Source organism: Neovison vison, chromosome 10 (assembly GCF_020171115.1).
Source record: "Neovison vison isolate M4711 chromosome 10, ASM_NN_V1, whole genome shotgun sequence".
Lineage (NCBI taxonomy): Eukaryota > Metazoa > Chordata > Mammalia > Carnivora > Mustelidae > Neogale > Neogale vison.
In genome coordinates this window covers 34,561,618-34,580,116 of record NC_058100.1, presented here as the reverse complement: position 1 = coordinate 34,580,116, position 18,499 = coordinate 34,561,618, and the positions used below count along the sequence as shown (strand labels likewise).

At 51.3% G+C, this 18,499-nt stretch overlaps 1 protein-coding gene across 2 annotated transcripts; it reads right to left on the bottom strand.

The window, feature by feature from the left end:
- Nucleotides 1-1,826: 1,826 nt before the first annotated feature.
- Nucleotides 1,827-15,397, bottom strand: METTL13 (methyltransferase 13, eEF1A lysine and N-terminal methyltransferase). 2 transcript variants are annotated; one of them, XM_044266973.1, is made up of 8 exons: nt 15,013-15,397; nt 12,793-13,552; nt 11,311-11,510; nt 9,370-9,565; nt 8,377-8,544; nt 6,688-6,903; nt 4,175-4,306; nt 1,827-2,911 (listed from the first exon to the last, which is right to left on the bottom strand). In XM_044266973.1, exons 1-8 carry the CDS (start codon nt 15,163-15,165, stop codon nt 2,637-2,639), a joined length of 2,100 nt encoding a protein of 699 aa, XP_044122908.1. In that variant the 5' UTR covers nt 15,166-15,397; the 3' UTR covers nt 1,827-2,636. The 2 variants fall into 2 exon arrangements, with proteins under 2 accessions (XP_044122908.1, XP_044122910.1); XM_044266975.1 differs by lacking the exon at nt 1,827-2,911 and adding an exon at nt 2,918-3,800.
- Nucleotides 15,398-18,499: the final 3,102 nt, after the last annotated feature.

The window sequence follows — 18,499 nt, the reverse complement described above, 5'->3', positions numbered from 1 at the left end:
GCTCCTTGTTTTTGGCTCACTCAGAGCCTGGGTGTGTGCTGGATTCTCAAGTCTCTGGAGCTTTCCCGGGATGGTGGATGATGCAAACTACCTGCCCACAGGTTAGTTATGGCTTGAAGATTTTTTTTTTTTTAATATTTCATTTGTCTATTTCTCAGACAAGCAGGAGGAGCTGCAGGCAGAGGGAGAAGCAGGCTCCCCACTGAGCAAAGGAGCCTGATGTGGGACTCCATTCCAAGACGCTGGGATCGTGAGCTGAGCAGAGGGTAGACACTTAACCGACGGAGCCACCCAGGCATCCCTTGAAGATACTCTCTGACTGGCCAATATTTTAATAGCCACACACATGGAAACATTCAGGATTTCTGGCTTTTCTTCAAAGACCTAGCTGTGCTGGGACAACGTTCTGTCAGGACCCCTCTGAGCTGCTCCCGTTTGAGGGAGCCCTCATTTTCTGGTCTGCTGCAGCCTTCATCCTAGCCTTTCTGTTTTATGCCTGCTCACTTCACAGTTATGTGACTTGCCTAGTCTGGAAGGTATGTGAGTTCACAGGCTTCCCCCTCCTTCAGAATTCCTGTGCCTAAAGTTGGGCTAAACTTTCATAAAGACCCATTTGCATGTCATCAGTACAAAAGTGAAGAGCGGCGAGATGTTAACTAGACTTATTGTGATCATTTCGCAATATGTACAAATAACCAATCATGCTGTACTCCTGAAACTAATGTTTTACGTCAATTATATCTCAATAAAAAAAGAAATAAAAAGAAAATGGAAACTCATCCCCACCCCCCTAAAAGAGGTAGTTTTCCACTGGGAAAGATGGGACACAACCAAGGGCATTGCCTGTACACAGAAAACCCTTTCCTCACAACTCAGGGAGCACACCAAGGGGAGTAAAGACTGAGTAAACCGCCTGAGTCACCATGTGTTCCAGGGAGCAAAGTGGCCTCCACTGGTAAAAATCTCTTCGAAGGAAATAAAACTGAAAGCTGCCGAACTGTAATTTCTGTCCGCTGGTCTTCCTTCAGCCTTTGGAGGTACACAAAATCAATTTCGCTCTTCTTTCGTACCCACAGACTTCCAAAATTTTGAAGACAACTGTCATTACCCCTGCCGGCCTCTTCCCACTTCCGAAGGTTCCTTTCCAACAAGCCTGCCTAATCCCCTGGGCAGCTCTTCTTAGATAGTTGAGACCTCATCTTCATTCTGGTAAATCTCTAGCTTGGCTGTGCCACCCAAATGTGCTATCCCAAAGCCAGCAACCTGAGAGCGTGAGAGGACAGAAGGGCAGTCAGAGTAAATCCTCGGACTCAGACCCGGGTCCTCTATCACCTGTCCTAACACTGCACGAGCTTACAGGTTAGAAGACGATGGGAAGATTCCCAAACTGAGGCCCTTTGAGGTACAGGGACAGGACAAGACACAGCCTTCCCTTTACATGGCTCCAGGGAAAGGTCCTCCCTTTAAGGAACACCAAGTCTTTGTAATGGGTAAAATCCAAACACCCTACTCTGTCCTCACATCCTTTCTCCTCAATGGGCTGACAAGATTTTGTGAGGATGACACCCTACCTTTGAACTATGCTTCACCTCGAGAAGTTAGAGTCCATTTGAAAGGGCCTGTAAAGTAAGCTGGGATGCTGTGTGGTGATAATGCTTCCTCTCCATGGCACTGCTCATTAAGTCGGCTTTGGCATAATTAGGAGAGATGAAATTCCAGCCAATCTCTGAGCTGCTGCTTTTACAGTTTCAGTAAATAGGTAGATAGGACTGATGCTGCTGGCTCAAAGGAGAGTTGAGGTTAGATGTAGTTTTGGCTTAACATTCCTTTATTTCATTAAATGATATAGTGTACGTGAATCAAAGTTACCGGAACATGTTCATTTTTATTACTAATCCGTGTTTTCTGGCCACTCTTAACCATCCATCACAGTCTTTGTACTGGGTCCCACACGTCAGTCAATGGAGAGTAGACCAATTCTGGAGAATTCAGTCAGCTGTCTCTGACATGCAGTTATGGGGCCACTTAAATCCATCCCTTCCACTGAGAACAGAACAAAAACCTTAGGCTACAAGGTTTGGGTAGCTGAGAAAAGTTGTTAGAGTGGGTTAGCATGTTCTTACAACTTGGAATCATGTCCACAGCAGTTCCATCTGGAGGAAGACAGAGTGGATTAGACGTTTTCTCAAATCTGTCTCACATCTATGGAAATCCTACTCTTTTTATAGTCTTTTGGCATAGAAAGCTATGTTATCTCACTTGAGATCATTCCTACAGAACCAATAGGAAGATAAAGCAAAAGCAAACCAGCAATCAAATGTGATCGTCTTCCATCCTAAGGAGCTCAGTGTATAATCATTAAGGCATCAGCATCTGTTGGGAGCTCCAGCAGGGAATCCTACGCAAGGACACAGGAGAAGCAGAGGGAATCAACCCAAGTGGTACTAAAGAGGACAGGATGGGAAGGACATTTTTTATTGCCCCAGATCTTCAGGCAACCTCACAAGGTGGAGGTATGAAACCAAGAAAAATACAGGGCTTAAAAAATACTGTGCGTTATAATTCTTCAATCTCTGGAAGGCTAGGAGCCCAAGGTCAGTGTGGCAGGAAGCAGAGCAGACTTCCCAGCCCAGCAGTCACACAATCTTCACGGTCTTGAGCATATCTGACAGTACATACGTGTCATCCCAGCCCCTCCCAGGCTTCCTCAGGGTCTGCTCCAAGGCCTGGGCCATTTCCAAGACCTCTGGCATGGCAAGTTTCTGCTCCGGGTGCAGCTGGCAGAACAGGATCTCATTTACTTCACCCTCAATTCGCCGCACATACAGGAGAGGGAAGACTGCTTTGAGACCGGTCAGAACTGAGTCCTTCAGCCCCAAGTCCCGGCACACAAGGTTGAGGATAAAGACACCTACAGGGCAGGAAGGAAAGAGTCATGTCTGGCAGATCCGGGACATGTTGGAGACAAGGTTCAGCTCTGAGAACAGACCGATTCCTGCCGGTGGCCTAAGAAAACACAGCTGCAGTGAGTCTGCAGAGAGCACAGTGCGTATGAAGGCAGGAATATGTGAACTATGAGAAAACGCCAAGCTAATTTCTTGCTCTTCTGTGCTGGTAACAAATTACTTTGCCATTCTCCTTGCCTCAGTTTCCCAAAGAAATGCTTTGAGAAAGAAGTAATTAACACTCCAAGAAAAAAATGTACCAACTCCACAGGGGTGTTACACTCTTGACATATACACTTTGGGGTATTTAGCAGCCAGGAAGAGGGCCAAGGTTACCCTGACCTCTAACAATGAAGGTTCCCAAAATCTATGTTCACCCAAGTACCTGACACCAAGCCAAAACATCTGGGAGGCTGTCAACGTGAGGTCTAAGAGTCTAGCTTCCAAGAGAAGTTGGCGCCACAGCCTATTAGCTTGTGTCACCTTGGCTAAGTTTCCTTACTTCAGTTTCCTTATTTGAAAAGGGGCTGCTATGACGACAGAACAGCACAATGTCTAGGCCAGCCCCCATGGAAAGAAATCAGATGGCAGCTGGCATGACCACGCCGGGGGAGATATGAATTGCTGCACACGGTAAAACTGTTTGGCAACATCTAGGAAACCCCAGCTTACAAGGAAACTCTGATCCAGCAATTACAACCCCACCTACATGCCTGACAGACCTGCAAATGCATTTCACCAAAAGTCACCTACTGGAATGTTGATGTCAATGCTGCTTATAAAAGCCTCAAGCAGGAAATAATCCAACAGCACAGCAGACTGGAGAAACCAATGCAGTATAGACACACAATGACACTACACAACAATAAAAATAACAATGTAAACACAACACTATGGATAAATCTCACAAAGATCATGTTGATGAAAAAGAAAAACACAAAAGGAATATATTCTGTAAGATTCCATTTACACAAAGAACAAAAATGGGCAAAACTAAGCAGTACTGACTAAAGTTAGGATGGGGTTCCCCTTGAGAAGGGGAGTTACAGGAGGAGGTACGTGGTGGACCCTCTGGTGGGCTGCAAGTGTTCTGTGTTTTCAGAGTACACGGATGTGTTCACTTCGGGGAAATGCATCGAGCTACACACTTATGCACACTTTTCGTTAAAAAGAAAACAATTTCTAAAGGCTTCATCCCACCTCCCACCACAACCTTTTGTACTTCCTACCTTCAGGAGTCAAGATGCTTTTGACCTTTTGCAGGAAAGGCTGGTCCACAAAAGCTGGTGGTGGGCAACTCATTCCCAGTGTTGGGTCCTTGCTGTCGACATCAAACATGACGACATTGTAGTGGGGCCGAGCTGGGAAAAGAGAAGCAATCAAGCCTTTGTCTAACGCCATCTACATTCCTACACCACGCGTGCCCTGTGACCTGTGGTGGCCGCAGGCGGCTACGTCAGAAGGATGAATCAGCGCCATGGCTTGTCTGTAAGGACACTGAGTGACTGTCCAGGGGAGTCACTGTCACTCAGGGTTCCACTGTGAGCATCCCACGTGACAGCCAGGGCTTTGACCTGATCTTTTCCTCCACATTTAAAAGCATCTTCCAGAGATGCCTCGGTGGCTCAGTGGGTTAGGCCTCTGTCTTCAGCTCAGGTCGTGATCTCAGAGTCCTGGGATCAATCCCCGAATCGGGTTTAGGGATCTCCGCTTGGTGGAAAGCCTGCTTCCCCCTCTCTCTCTGCCTGTCTCTCTGCCAACCTGTGATCTGTCTGTCAAATAAATAAACAAAATCTTTAAAAAATAAAAAAAATAAAAGCCCCTCCCATAAGCACACATATTCATGGGGTCCACACTAGCATCATTGCTACTTGGTTGAGAGTCTGTCTGTACCAGTAATTTTCAATCCCAGCAGAACCTTAGGGTCACCTCAGGATATCTGAAATACTTGGGAGAACCTGGGCTCCATTTCTGACCACCCGAGTCAAAAACCCTGGTGTGGGAAGGAACAGGTAGGAGGGGAGACAGGAAACCTCAAATATTTTTCTTCAACTCCCAGGTAATTCAAAATATAGGCACAGTTAAGAACTACTGATTTACACAAAGCAGCTGTCTAAGCCTTTAAGGACTGACCTAGCAAGTGGTAGCAGGGGAAAATGTTATCAAATTAAAGTTAGTGTATTTTTTCTAGTACTTGAGTAACTGCAGGCTCAAGAAAAAAGATCTAGCTACCTGGGTGAGAAAGAACAGATGATGCGTGAGATGCTTCCCTTTCTCTAACGGAAACAGTTTTTACAGGGGTAACCTGCAATGCTACTGACTTGCAGCGAACTTTGAGACTACGAAAACGGTTATTCAATAATAATAAATATTGACTTAGGACTACTGCATGCCCATTACCGGGCATGGCACAGATCTCGTTTTGGTTTCTTAGAGAGCAGCAAAGTCCAAGGACAACCACTGCTCACATCTGTAGCACTGAGCCCTCTAACAACCTGGAAGGTGCTTGTTAGACGATTGCAGGGCTCTTCAGAACTGACTGATGGGCAGGAACGATAGCAACACATCACAGACTGAGCGTCTGCCATGAACCTTGAGCAGTGTCAAAGATTTCCCACGTACTAGCTACGCTGGGCCCAGGTCCCCACATGGGCCCCAGCCTCAGAGAGGTAACTTGTAAAGCTCTGATACTTAGATACACTTCATAGAAAGTTCAGCTTGCAATTAAAATTCCTGCACCATCTGTCCATCCCAGCACCAAAATACTCACCCCAGGCACCCTGCTCTGCCACACCCTAACTGGGAGATGCTCTGATCCAGTGAGAACCAGAGGGTGGGGTATGGAACAGACAGACCAGGAAGGGTGTGTGGCTCGAGCTCCCAGGTTCACTTAAGACAAAACCGACCTGGCTGACCTCTCCCTGAGGGACCCATGCTCTGAGAGCCTACATAGAACGTGGCAAAAGGAGCACAGGAGCTATTGCAGAACATTAATATGCCTTTGTCCTAAGTCTGAGATAGGAAACATGAGAGCAAGATGGAGCCTTAACTCCAGCACAGCAGGGCCACTAGCACCCCACTGAGCGGCCTCTGCTTCAGCGTTTCTCAACCTCAGCACCACTGACACTGGGGACAGGTAATTCTCTGTCAAGGATGGCTGTCCCATGCACGGCAGGATGTTAAGCCGGATCTCTGGTCTCTACTCACTTGCTGCCGGAAGCGCCCTCACCCTGTGCTTACAAGGGCCAATGACACGTCTGTACACACAGCCCGGCGCCTCCAGGGGTACAAGCACCGATCTACATGAACGCTGTCTGGCTCTCTCTCTGCTTCACCCCCAGCTGAAAGACTGAATAAACAACTCCCCACACACACCCCAACTTTTCTTCCCCTTTTCCTCACCCAGCTACACACCTTAGGGGTTCCTTGGGAGGATGAGGAAGTGGCAAGGACACAGAGTCAGAAGAGAACCAGGAGAAAAGCCCACTGATCCGTTAGCACCCCAAGGGCCGAAATGGTCGATTTTCCTTGTTGCTGTATCCCAACCGCCCAGCTCAGTGCTGAGGACGTGGCTGGCACTCCAGATTTACTGAATCAGTACATCAACCAATGAATGAACAGATCAACGAAAGACTGGGACAATGTTTATTGTCATAGATGAAGCCTAGAGGCCCATGCAGGTCTGCTGACTTTGAGGACTCTTCTCCCAACACCCCTCCAAATTCTCCAAAAGCTATAGTACCTTTTCTTCCCGCCAGGCTGGTAATATAGTCCAGGCCGTCTGCAATATGGACCTTCATCCGATCGCTCTGGGAGAAGCCAAACCACTGGGTGGCCACTTCCAACATGCAGGGGTCGATCTCCACAGCATCAATACAGGACTTCGGGAAATGATCGTGGACAAACAGAGGGAGGCTGCCCCCACCCAGGCCTACTACCAACAACGCCAGTGGGGTCTCTGCAATAAAGAAATAAAGAATCATTTGACAATCTGCTCACTGAAAGTTTTGTATTAGCCTTGGGGAGGGCTAAAGAGGGAGCTGGATTATTTGCTCTGCCCAGGGGATACAAGATTTAGGGGCCCAGCCTCTCTGTCTCATCCCAGAAATTTAGGGGCCAATCTGACATCTGAAAACTCAACCCTGGCCTCACAATCCTTTCTCTACTACATCCAGAAGCTGAACCAGTGTGTTATTATTACAGAGCCTTAAAGATCCCAAAGCTCTTAGCTGATATCATACCAAGAGTCCCCACCATAAGCATGATCAGACTTCCCCTAGGAACTGGCAGGAACAATGGCCAACATCTCGCTCTACAAGGCAGTGTAGATGCAATGCCCTCTGCCCAGCTTTCAACTCAAAGGCCACAGTTGCCCTTCAGACACATCAGCCAAGTCATTCCTCCCAAGTTCCAGAAATCATGGGAAAACAAAGGCCCAAATCCTAGTCCTAAGTACAGAGAAACCTCAGCAACCATAGGCAGACACAAGAAGACAAGAAACAAAAATCACCGGAAGGAGACATTAAATTAGGATTGGTATCCGAGGATTAAACCTAAGCACTGAGACTCTAGGGACATACAGCAACACCAAGATAAGCCAAGAGCATAGGGTGTTTCATAAGACATCCTCAGGCCTTTAGATGAACAGTTAAAAGCCTAGACAGAAAAATGAACATTTTGGCTACTGTGGTCAGACCCAAATTAATTATTAGTAATAAACCTATGATTATTCTACCAATAATAATAGATTTCTTAATGTAAGCAGAAATTCGAGAAAGAATTGCATCTGGTGCTCAAATAATGCAGGACTGAAGGCCAGAAATTCTTCCCAAGTGCACAGGAATTTCTGGAGTCATGATTTTTAAATGTTCCATCTGGCTACATGGGTAGACATATGCAAACACTCAATAAACTGAACAGCTTAAAATCTGTGTACTTTCTGTAGCTCACTGCATACACTTTATCAACATTATTATATTAATTGTCAATATTATTGATAACTACATTATCAATATTAATTATGTTATTTATATTAACATGTTAACAGTAATATATTGATTTTATTATTAACATACAAAGTATTGTTTGTTTCAGGGGTGTAGGTCTGTGAATCATCAGTCTTAATTCAGAGCACTCACCATAGCACATATCCTCCCCAACATCCATCACCCAGTCACCCTCCCCCGCAACTTTAATATTTTAAATAAATAAATTTTAAAAAAAAGTTAGACACCCACACATGCAGTCATTTTGAGATTACAATCTGAGTCTGAGGGAAGAGCTACTGGCCGTTTATTAACTTAGAAGAAGACTGGGAAGGAGAAAACTATGGATATATGTGGATTTGTTGGTCTGTCATCGCTGTGCTCACACAAGACGGCTGTAATCGCCCACACCCCCCGCCTGTGGAAGGCACCAGCGTCCTCCTCACCTAGGAGCAGCTCCGGGTTTCTGAGCAGGGCAAGGCCGGCAATCATTGCTTTGTGGTGCTCACAGCACAGGTAAGTCTTGTCAATGGGCCGCCCTGGGGCTGCAGGGAGGTCCTCTGGAGTGTCATCAGCCCGCGGCTTCTTCCTGTCCTTCTTCCGTTTCTTCTGGGCTAAATGAGAGACAGAGATGACGAGGTCCTATGCTGAGCGCGCTAGTCCAGGGAAAGCAAGCCGTACCAGCAGCACTGTGCTGCAGCGAGGCCGACCCGACTCAAGAGCCCACGCCCCCGGAGCCTACTTTAAGGAAATGGAAAGGATCCTAGAGGACATGGCCTAGATCTACACTGTCCAATACCATAGCCACTAGCCACTGTGGCCACTGAACATAAATTACAATTTGAAAACATTAACGTTTCAGCGCCTTCCTTGCAGCAGCCACATTCCACGTGCTCAGGAGGCACACATGGCCAATGGTTACCATATTGGGCAACTAAGCGGACATTAAACATTCCCTCCAATGCAGAGAGTTCAACTAAACAGAACCAGACTAGGCGACCTGTGAGGTACCCGCCAACTCCAAAGCCCTTCTGAAACCTATCGCAGAGGCCGGCAGTATGGAGGAGGTGGGGGGTCACCTGCACCTGGAACTTTTCCGGCTCACCTCACAGAAGTTTACTGAATTAATATAATACAGACGCATATGGAGCCCCGTACAAAACAGATGGCCTTCAAACTGAAGGCATTAAAGTGATAACCACATCTGTGTGGTAAAGCACCACCCCAGGCCCTTATCATCTGAGACCTGGACTTCGCTCAAGAACAACATACACCTCCATTCTGTTTACTGCCGTTTATAGCAGAGCCCAGATGGTAACAGGAAAACTCACAGAGCCGTGTGCCTCTGATCACAGGTACCCAGGTCGGTCTGACCACCCTGAAGGGAAAGTCCAGGCCATGTCCACTTGGGTTCCACCAGTGTGCGGATGACACCTCACCTCTGTGAGACACATCCTTCAGCAACCTGGCTTCAGACTGCACCACATTCCTGTTGCTGAGGAAGATGAGCCGCCGGAAGTAGTGCTTGTCATCCCCCTGCACATCCTCGACCACATAGCTGCCACTCAAGGGACTGCAGCCTTGGTGCTGAACGGTCCGGACCCCGATGTCCCCACCCACAGACAGAAAGGGCACCTGAAGATATAACAGAGATGTGGTCAAATACCAGCTCAATTAAGAAACATGAGAAATGATCATCTTTTCCCTTTGTTTGTGTATGAGGAATCCCCATACCAAGGTTCAGGACACCAAGAACTTCCAAGATTTGCCATTCTAATAAGAAACTTTCCTGAGGGGCGCCTGGGTGGCTCAGTGGGTTAAGCCTCTGCCTTCAGCTCAGGTCATGATCCCGGAGTCCTGGGATCGAGCCCCACATCAGGCTCTCTGCTCATCGGGGAGCCTGCTTCCTCCTCCTCTCTCTCTCTCTCTGCCTGCCTCCTCTCCACCGACTTGTGATCTCTATCAAATAAATAAATAAAATCTTAAGAAAAAAACAAACAAACAAACAAAAAAAAAACTAAGAAAGCTGCATTTAAAAAAAAGAAAAAAGAAAGGAACTTTCCTGGGGCTTTTCATGAGATCACAAAAGGTTTAATTCACTCTTTGGAAACCCCCAAACCCTCAGTAAAATGCAAGGTTTCTCCCTCAGAAAAACATGAGTTTCTCCTTAGGAATGCTCAAAGGACTTTCCATAAAACCTAGAGAGAACCTTCCGCAGGGAACTATGAGAGAAGGAAATCTGAGAGCAAATCCAGAGAGAAACCAAGCATTCTAAGTTTGGCGAACTCTCCCTGCAATTATTCTCATCTTTTCCCCCATTTTTCTTTTCTTTTTTTTTTTTTTAAACATTTTATTTATTTATTTGACAGAGATCACAAGTAGGCAGAGAGGCAGACAGAGAGAGAGAAGGGGAGGGGGGGAAGCAGGCCCCCTGCTGAGCAGAGAGCCCGATGCGGGACTCGATCCCAGGACTCCAGGATCATGACCTGAGCTGAAGGCAGAGGCTTAACCCACTGAGCCACCCAGGCGCCCCTTTCCCCATTTTTCTTAACAAGAGAAAAATTTAGGAGAAAAATACATTTTCCCTCTAGACTTTTCCACTTCCCTTCTCAATCTTTAAAGACCTCCAAGAGTATTAATAATCACCAGGGACCCCTGGCTTTGCAGAGACACCGGCACTCCCCACAAGATCTCCATCTCTTTGAGGGACACCAACCCCAATCAAACACACATTCATCTGCAAACACAAGACAGTGTAGTGGGCAGAACCACAGGCTAGAACCGGGGAGTCTAGGTTTATCTTTCCACATCTGCTACCACAGCAACACGCCCCTAAGGAACTTGGCTTTCCTACTTGCCATGGCTAAAGCACCTGTAAGGAACTCAGCTATCAATGACTCTGTCTGAGCAGGATGGAGTAAGACAGACAATGTCAGCAAAAACCTTGTTTCCTTCCCAGGAAAATGCCAGGCCAGCAATGCTAATATCCTGAAAACTAATCTGAGCTGTTTTGCCTCTTTTTCACTCTACACTCAAGACAATGATAGTTCCAAGAAGCAAAAGACACAAAAGGGGGTAAGGAGAAACAGAGTCTGAACAACCCACAGTATAAAGAGTGAGAGCCTGGAAGGTGGAGAGCATTTCATTTCTGTGTGGAGTCGCAGAGGCCCCACATAGCAACCCTTCTCCCTCCTCTCACTGCCTGGAGTCAAGAGAACTGAAGTACTGCCCACTTAGTTCTGAGCTGTTGACATGCCCACCAGGAATAGGCCAGGGGCACAGACCCTCTTCCTAGCTCCTGCCAAGTCATCCTATGCCTATGTGGCTGCTAATATGACTTCTCTAGAGATCCGTGAAAGCTGATGCCAGAGCTCTATTACCTGCTGCTGGGCGGGCATCCCGGCAGGAGCCAACTCCATGACTCTGGCTGACAGCTCGGCTTGGATGCTGTCCATGCCTTCGTACCGCTGGCCCCGGTGGAGGGCCACTGTGATCAGCCTCCTGAAGCCTGCACTGGCCGCCAGCTGCTTCCGACCCTCTTCCATGCCAAAGAGCCACTCGGTCTCGCGACCCTGGGGGACTGGAAAGAGCACTTGGTGACACAGAATCCAGGGAAGAGTGTTCAAGACCCAACCAATATAACCTACATGGCACAGAGTCAGCCCCAGAGAAGTTCTAGCATCCCTTCCAACTATGACCCACTGAGGGCTGTCAATTCCCTGTGCACAATGCCCAGAGCAAAGCAGCCATCAGACACAAGGTAGGACCCACGTGACCATGTGAGGGAGAGAGACGGGTACCTAGTCCAAGAAAAATAACAATAATACTAACACTTATTACACGCTAAGCATTATTCCAAGAAGTGTACAAACAGAAACTAATTGAATCTTCACAACAGGCTAAGATACACGTGGTATTATTATTCCCATTTCATAAACGAGGACATTGAGACACAGAAGTGGAATTATTTGCCCAAATTCACACAATTCATAAATGGGGAAGCTGGGGTTCAAACCCAGGCAGCCAAGCCCAGACCCCATGCTGTGTCAACTACACTCTTTGTTCCCATAGGCGGACAAGCAGGATTACGGAATACTTGGGAAAATAGCTGACTTGTCAGCAAATTACCAGGGTGATGATTTCAACAACTTGCCTTTGTCTAGAATTTCCTACTTTTGAAAGCACTTCGTCATCCTATTTCTTTTCACCATTACTGAGGTAAATCTGGTATTATTTACACCCTTCACTAATACCACTTCTGTTTTCCAAGCACTTCCCATGTGCGAGCACCACTCAAAGAGATTTTACACCTCTCACACCTACACGACAGTTAACCACCTCACTTTATAGATGAGGAAACTCAGGCACAGAAAGAAAGGGAATGTCCAAGGTCACACCACCAGGAAGGGACTGAGCTAGAACTGGAACTCAACAGTGGCTTGTTCAGCTACTACTCTGTGCTATCTCCGAGTTCGGCAGAGAAGTACAGCAGTTCTCCCCAAGTCATGCAGCTCACAGGCTACGGAGCTGACTCTGCTGCTTCCAGGACTCTGTGGTACAAAGTAACTCGCTACACTGTGAGACTTACCTAAATTTATCCCTGTTGCCTCTCTCTCTCCTCCCTACCAAACCCTTTCTCACACTTTACCAAGCCTTTGCAATGGAAGGTCTGAAGAAATAAGCCTCAAATCTTAAGCAGGTAGCTGGACAGCTGCTACTCCCCCTCCCTCAGGCCTGGGAGAGTCTACTTCTTGAAGTGCCACCCCCTGCAAGATAAACCGGCCACGGCGTACCCATCCACCAAAGCCCCAGCCCCTATAAGCCAGCCCCTCCAGGGAAGAGAGGGAGCAATCCCAACTCACTGATGAAAATGGCAAAATGATTGTCCCGCGATGGTTTCACAGTGGGGTTGTCCACCACGTGGAGGGTGTAGCGTGGCTCCCCCGTGTCCCCATCGCACAAGTCCAGAGATACACTCCCCAGCCCGGCCTTGCGGTACAGCTGGCTGCACAGCCAGGCATACTGCTGCCGCTCACGCACCGCCTCAGCCAGCCGCTCGGCACTCTCCAGCCGCACAGGCTTGCCCTGCTCCTGAGCACACAGCTCAAAGATCTGAAGGGCAGAGCCAGGGACTGGCCTGAACTTGGTCATGATGAAGGCAAAGACAGGTAGGGAGAACCGAGGCTCTGCTTCCAGTACCCGGTCCTGGCTGCTGGCCACCTGGTGTACCCTCACCATCCACCCCTCCCGAGAGAAGTGACCCACTGCTTTCTTCAGGATGTGAGCCTGAGCCAGGGAGATGCAGAGGTAGCGACCGCCCACCTGCAGGACACGGCCAACCTCAGCCAGCATCCTGTCCACTTGGTGCAGGGTGTTCTCCTCCTCGTCTGTCAGGACAGCGTCCAGGGTGCCCTTGTCCAACACCACCTGGAACGAAGCATCAGGAAACTCCATCTGTGTCATGTCCATCTTCAAGAAGCTCATCTGGGGCCGTCGGCTGGCATTGCGTTCCTTCATTTGCTTGATGACCACCTCACTGATGTCAATGTTCACTATATCCAAATAGCCCACATCATACAGCTGCTCACTTAGCTCCGAGTTCCCGCACCCAATCACCAGCACCTGAGGGGAAAAACCAACAAGATGAAGGTGGTCAAGGCAGAGGAATGACATGCAGATACTTTCAGGAATCAGATTTCCCCGTGGCTGGTAAGTTTCCAGGGGTGCACATGCTACTGTTAGGAGACAGCACCATTTCCGGGGCGATTCCAGGTTCCATCTTAGGGAAACTCATTGCTGAAAACCACATTCAGCCACACGAAGCAAGGTATGGGAAAATGGGCTTTCTGTACTACACTAGCAAGCTAATCCTGGTCGTCCGCCCTGAAGCAACCATCAGTTACTCAAGAAGTGATAGGAAGGCACAGAATCCAAACACGGTCAGGTCACACCTCTTCTTTGGCTATTAAAACCTAGTTGTGGCAGAACCATATTCAATCACTCACGCCTTCGGGTCCACCTCACGGTATTCTTTACTCCTTCGGTTTAAGGTGCCTCCAGCCCCAGCACGGAGGCCAAGGCCGGACTTGAAATCACAACCCAGAGATCAAGACCTGAGCTGAACTCAAGAATCCAGCACGGAGTCGCCTGAACCACCCAAGGGCCTTTCTCCGGCATGTCCTAAAGCCAAACCTGAATCACAAGCTGCTGCCCCCTCTCGGCGCAGCAGGCGTGCACCCAGCCCTCGAAATGCGGCCCCAGCGTCCCCTCCCTGGAAAAGCCTGGTGGGAAGAGCCCAAGTCTTGCCCTGATGGGGCTGAGTCTCAGCTCCCACGGGAGCGCTCCCTGCACACGACCTGCGCCGAGACACCGGCGCTCGGAGCCGCCGCTTCCCCGACAGCCCATGCAGGAGCCTCGCGGACTCGTGACGAGATCCCAGCCCAGGAAGGAGCGCACGCGGCACCCGCACAGCCCCGCACGCGGCACCCGCACAGCCCCGCACGCGGCACCCGCACAGCCCCGCACGCGGCACCCGCACAGCCCCGCACGCGGCACTCGCACAGCCCCGCACGCGGCGCGCGTCCCACCAGTCACCTTCCCGCCCTTCTTTCGGCCCCACCCCCCGCACACCTCGTCGATCCCGAGCCCCCCGCGCTCAGCTTGGCCCCGGGCACCCCGGGACGTGCCTTCCGGCTCCCGGTCGCCGGCGCAGCGCAGGCCGGAAGTGCCGCGGCCGGCCACAGCCCCCGCCGGCGGACTCGGCGTCAGGAAAGCCACGGCGACCGCCGGCTCCACACGGGTGCGCCGTGACGGAAACGCGCCCGCGGCCCCGGGAGGCGACAGCCAGGGTCACTACTGCGGTCACTCTTCCCGGGCGATGACTAAGTCAGGGAGAGGCTGGGGCAGCAGGTCGCGCCCCCCCACCCCGAAACCTTGCACAGGACGTTTCAGAGCTGCCCAGAGCCCGGAGCCGCGGGCCCAGGCGGCCGCCGTGAACCGCGGCCCGTCCTCCCGCCACGGGCGGCGGGACGGTGCTCGGCGCCCACGCTCCGAGCGCACGCCGGGCGCGCGGCCGCGCTCACCTTCTCCCGGGGCTTCATGTACTTGTGCAGCACCCCGCACAGCTCCAGGTAGCTTCCGTACCACTCGAAAGCCCGCTTCCCCCGCTGCTGGAAGAACTTCTCCCAGTACTCCGCGGAGCCGAACTCCCGGGAGCTCTTGGGTAGGAGGTTCATGCTGTCACCGTCCGCGCCGCGTCTCCGCGACCCTCCGGCTCGCCCCCTGAGGGACCATGGGCTGCGCTTGCACACGCGCCCGCGCCCGGCGGCGGAATTCGGCCCGCACGGACAGCCGTACGGACTGAGCCCCCGCTCGACCCCAGAGGGGTGACGCTGACACGCAGTCCCCACGCGCGGGACACGGAACCCGAACCACGATCACCCGGGCTCCCGGCTCCCGGCTCCCGGCTCTCGGCCCCAACCCCAGCCCCACGTGCCGAGCCCCTCACACTCCCTCACCGCCGGCCTTCAGAACCCGCAATCATATCCGGGTGCCAGGCGTCGCGATTGGCCGGCCGCCCGACCCTCCCGGCGTCTCATTGGCCAGTCTTTCGCTCCTGGCACCTCATTGGCCGAGACGCGCTCGCCACCTACCGGCGGCGGCGTCTTCGGCTCCGAGCGTGGTTGCGCGCGCGGCAGCAGGGGGCGGGGCCACGGGCCCGAGTGCCGGCTGAACACATCCCGCGGCCGCGTCTGCGGGATTCCGTCCGGGCGCCGCGAGAGGGCAGCCTTCCCGGCTCTGCGCATCTCCTCCGCTGAGGACCCCGCCCGGGCTTCCCGCCATCCGTGCTCGCGCTCGGTCCCAGCGGGCCTCCTGGCCGCTTCCGATCTCGAAGGGCGGCGCGCGGGCCGCGGGGGCCGCGGGCAGGAGGCGGCCCCGGAGCAGAAAAGCCAGCAGACGGACGTGCGGCCAGGGCTGAGGAGAGCCGGTGCTTAGCAGAAGAGCCGTCCTGGCCGCGTTACCTTCGGCCTCGCCCCCACCGTCGCTTAGTGTCGCCCCTCGACGTGCGTAGTGGATGTTTATTCTGGAGAAAGCCGGCCCTGAGCGAGCTCGTTCTGCTCTAGAATGCGGGATCCCGCCGTTAGTGTGCTGACGGGAACGCTCAGCAGAGGAACAGCAGCTGCGAATTCGGAGGGGCCTCCTCAGCTTCCTCAGCCGCCGCTCCCCCGCAGCGCAGCACGCACGTGTCAGACTCTTCGGACACTCGGCCTCCTCAGGCTGTCCTGCGGCTGTCACCGCGCAGCGGCCGCTCCCGCGCACCGGACACGTGAGGTGAACGGTCGGTGCTTCCGGCGCTCGTCTTCCCCTCACGCCCTGACGCCGCTCCCGGCGGCGCGTACCCACGGGCGCCACGCGGGCTCTTCGGGCCCTCGGCGGCTGAGGGACGCGCAGACCCCGCCGGACACCCGTGCGGGAAGCGGGAATGAGCGGCTCTGGTCCCGGCTGCTCGGAGCTCGGCAGCGGAGGGAGCCCAGAGGGCGCATCCTCGACGGGGACGCGCACTGGGCTTTCGGGGAGCAGGCCTCACTCAGACGTGCGTCAGCAGGGCCTGGAAGACTTTCTCTTCTTAAGGGCGTGTTTGAGAGCGAGACCGTGACTGGGGAGAGACGCAGCGGAGGGAGAATCTGAAACCCACCCGGACCCTGAGCGCCTGATCAGGGCCCCATGTGGGGGGCAGGATCCCACCCGCAGATCCTGACCTGAGCGGAAACCGGAGTCGGTTGCTGAAGCCGCTGAGCCCCCCGGGCGGCCCTCCCTAGTCCAGCGGGTCACCGAGCCAGAGTTTCTGAGGGATCGGGTCTCTACTGCGGTCGAAGGATGTGCGTGTCTAGCAACCTTCTTCGCGATGCCTGGGCTGGGCCCAGGACCCCACGTGGAGAACTGCTCCTCCGAAATACAAGGGAGGGGCGCCTGGGTGGCTCAGTGTCATGATCTCAGGGGCCTGGGATCGAGCCCCGCATCGGGCTCTCTGCTCAGCAGGGAGCCTGCTTCCTCCTCTCTCTCTGCCTGCCTCTCTGCCTACATGTGATCTCTCTCTGTCAAATAAATAAATAAAATCTTTAAAAAAAAAAAAAAGAAGAAGTCTAAGCCGAAGTTGCTGCAGGTTTCCTAAAATGTGTGGCTCACTGATGCAGAAATACTTTACGTATGCGTTAGATGCTGGCTTTTGAAATACATTTGAAACGTAGTGCTCTCGGGGTTTGACTGCCAAACATAATTAAGCAGTATCATTAGTATCGTTAGCTTCTGCTAATTCAATGTTAAATGGTGTGTGTTTTATTAGGATCTTCAGAGTGGGCACTGGTGTGCTTTATAATACAAAGTGAGTGTAAATATAAGCATTCAATGTCATGGGTTTTTTCCCTAAAAATATAAATCCAGACCTCTAAATATATAATTTGCAATTACTAGCCTTACTTAATTTAAACATGAGGTTTTGGGGTGCCTGGGTGGCTCAGCTGGTTAAGCGACTGCCTTCCGCTCGGGTCATGATCCTGGAGTCCTGGGATCAAGCCCCACATCGGGCTCCCTGCTCAGCAGGAAGTTTGCTTCTCCCGCTGACCTCTCTCCTCTCATGCTCTCTCTCTTTCATTGTCTCTCCCTACCTCTCAAATAAATAAATAAATAAATTTTAAAAACCCAAACTTGTGGTTTTAGCAACAATAATCAATGAATTGACAGATGCTGAAATAATTGCAAAATGGGGCATAGATAATGAAAGCATTTCTTGAATGTGGGAGACAGAGGATAGGATAGAGCTTGTGACAAGCGGAGTAACATTACCGCCATGGACGTGTATGTCCTAATTCCCAGAACTTGAGAATAAGCTTGAGAATTAGGCTACGTGGAAAGGGGAATTAAGTTTGCTCAGCGACTGACATTAAAATAGGGAGACTAGTCTAGATGATGCAGGCAGGCCCAATGTAATCACAAGAGTCCTTAAAAGCAGAAGAGGGAGACAGAAGAGGGAGAACCAGAGAGGTGGTAGCAGGAGAAGGCTCAGGGCAGCATCGCTGCCTTTGAAGATGGTGGAGGGGGCTGGGAGCCAAGGAGAGGGCCTTCCAGCCTATGACAGCAGGAAAGCCAAAGAAAGGTGTTCTCCCTTTGAGCCTCCAGAAGGAACTCAGCCCTGTAGACACCTTGATTTTAGTCCAATAAGACTCCATCAGCTTCTGACCTCCAGACCTGGAAGACAATTAATTCGTATGAAGTTCCTAAGGTTCTGGGAACTCACGACAGTAGCAGGAGGCTTCCCCAGAGGGCGACCAGGAGAGAGTATGTGTGGCTGGGCAGAAGGCAGCGGAAGATAAAACTGGCAACTGGGGTGAACAGCACCTCAGTTCAGAGAAGTCTCCCGTTGTGAGCATTTGGATTAAAGCTGCCGGGCCTTAAGAAGCCAATGAGCGAGCAATGAGGGTCAGGGCAGTTAGAAAGGATTCATGAGAGATGTTTTCAAGAAGAGCAGAAGCATCGGCTGTCTGAGCCTACATAGGGAATAAAGGATCCGAG

What these genes read in the sequence shown, in the direction of transcription:
- METTL13 (XM_044266973.1), bottom strand. Translation starts at nt 15,165, where the DNA reads ATGAACCTCCTACCCAAGAGCTCCCGGGAGTTCGGCTCCGCGGAGTAC. An exon ending in ACATGAAGCCCCGGGAGAAG is followed by an intron (nt 13,553 to 15,012) that starts GTGAGCGCGGCC and finishes TTTTCCCCTCAG; the next exon opens with GTGCTGGTGATTGGGTGCGG. An exon ending in GGATGCCCGCCCAGCAGCAG is followed by an intron (nt 9,566 to 11,310) that starts GTAATAGAGCTC and finishes TTATATCTTCAG; the next exon opens with GTGCCCTTTCTGTCTGTGGG.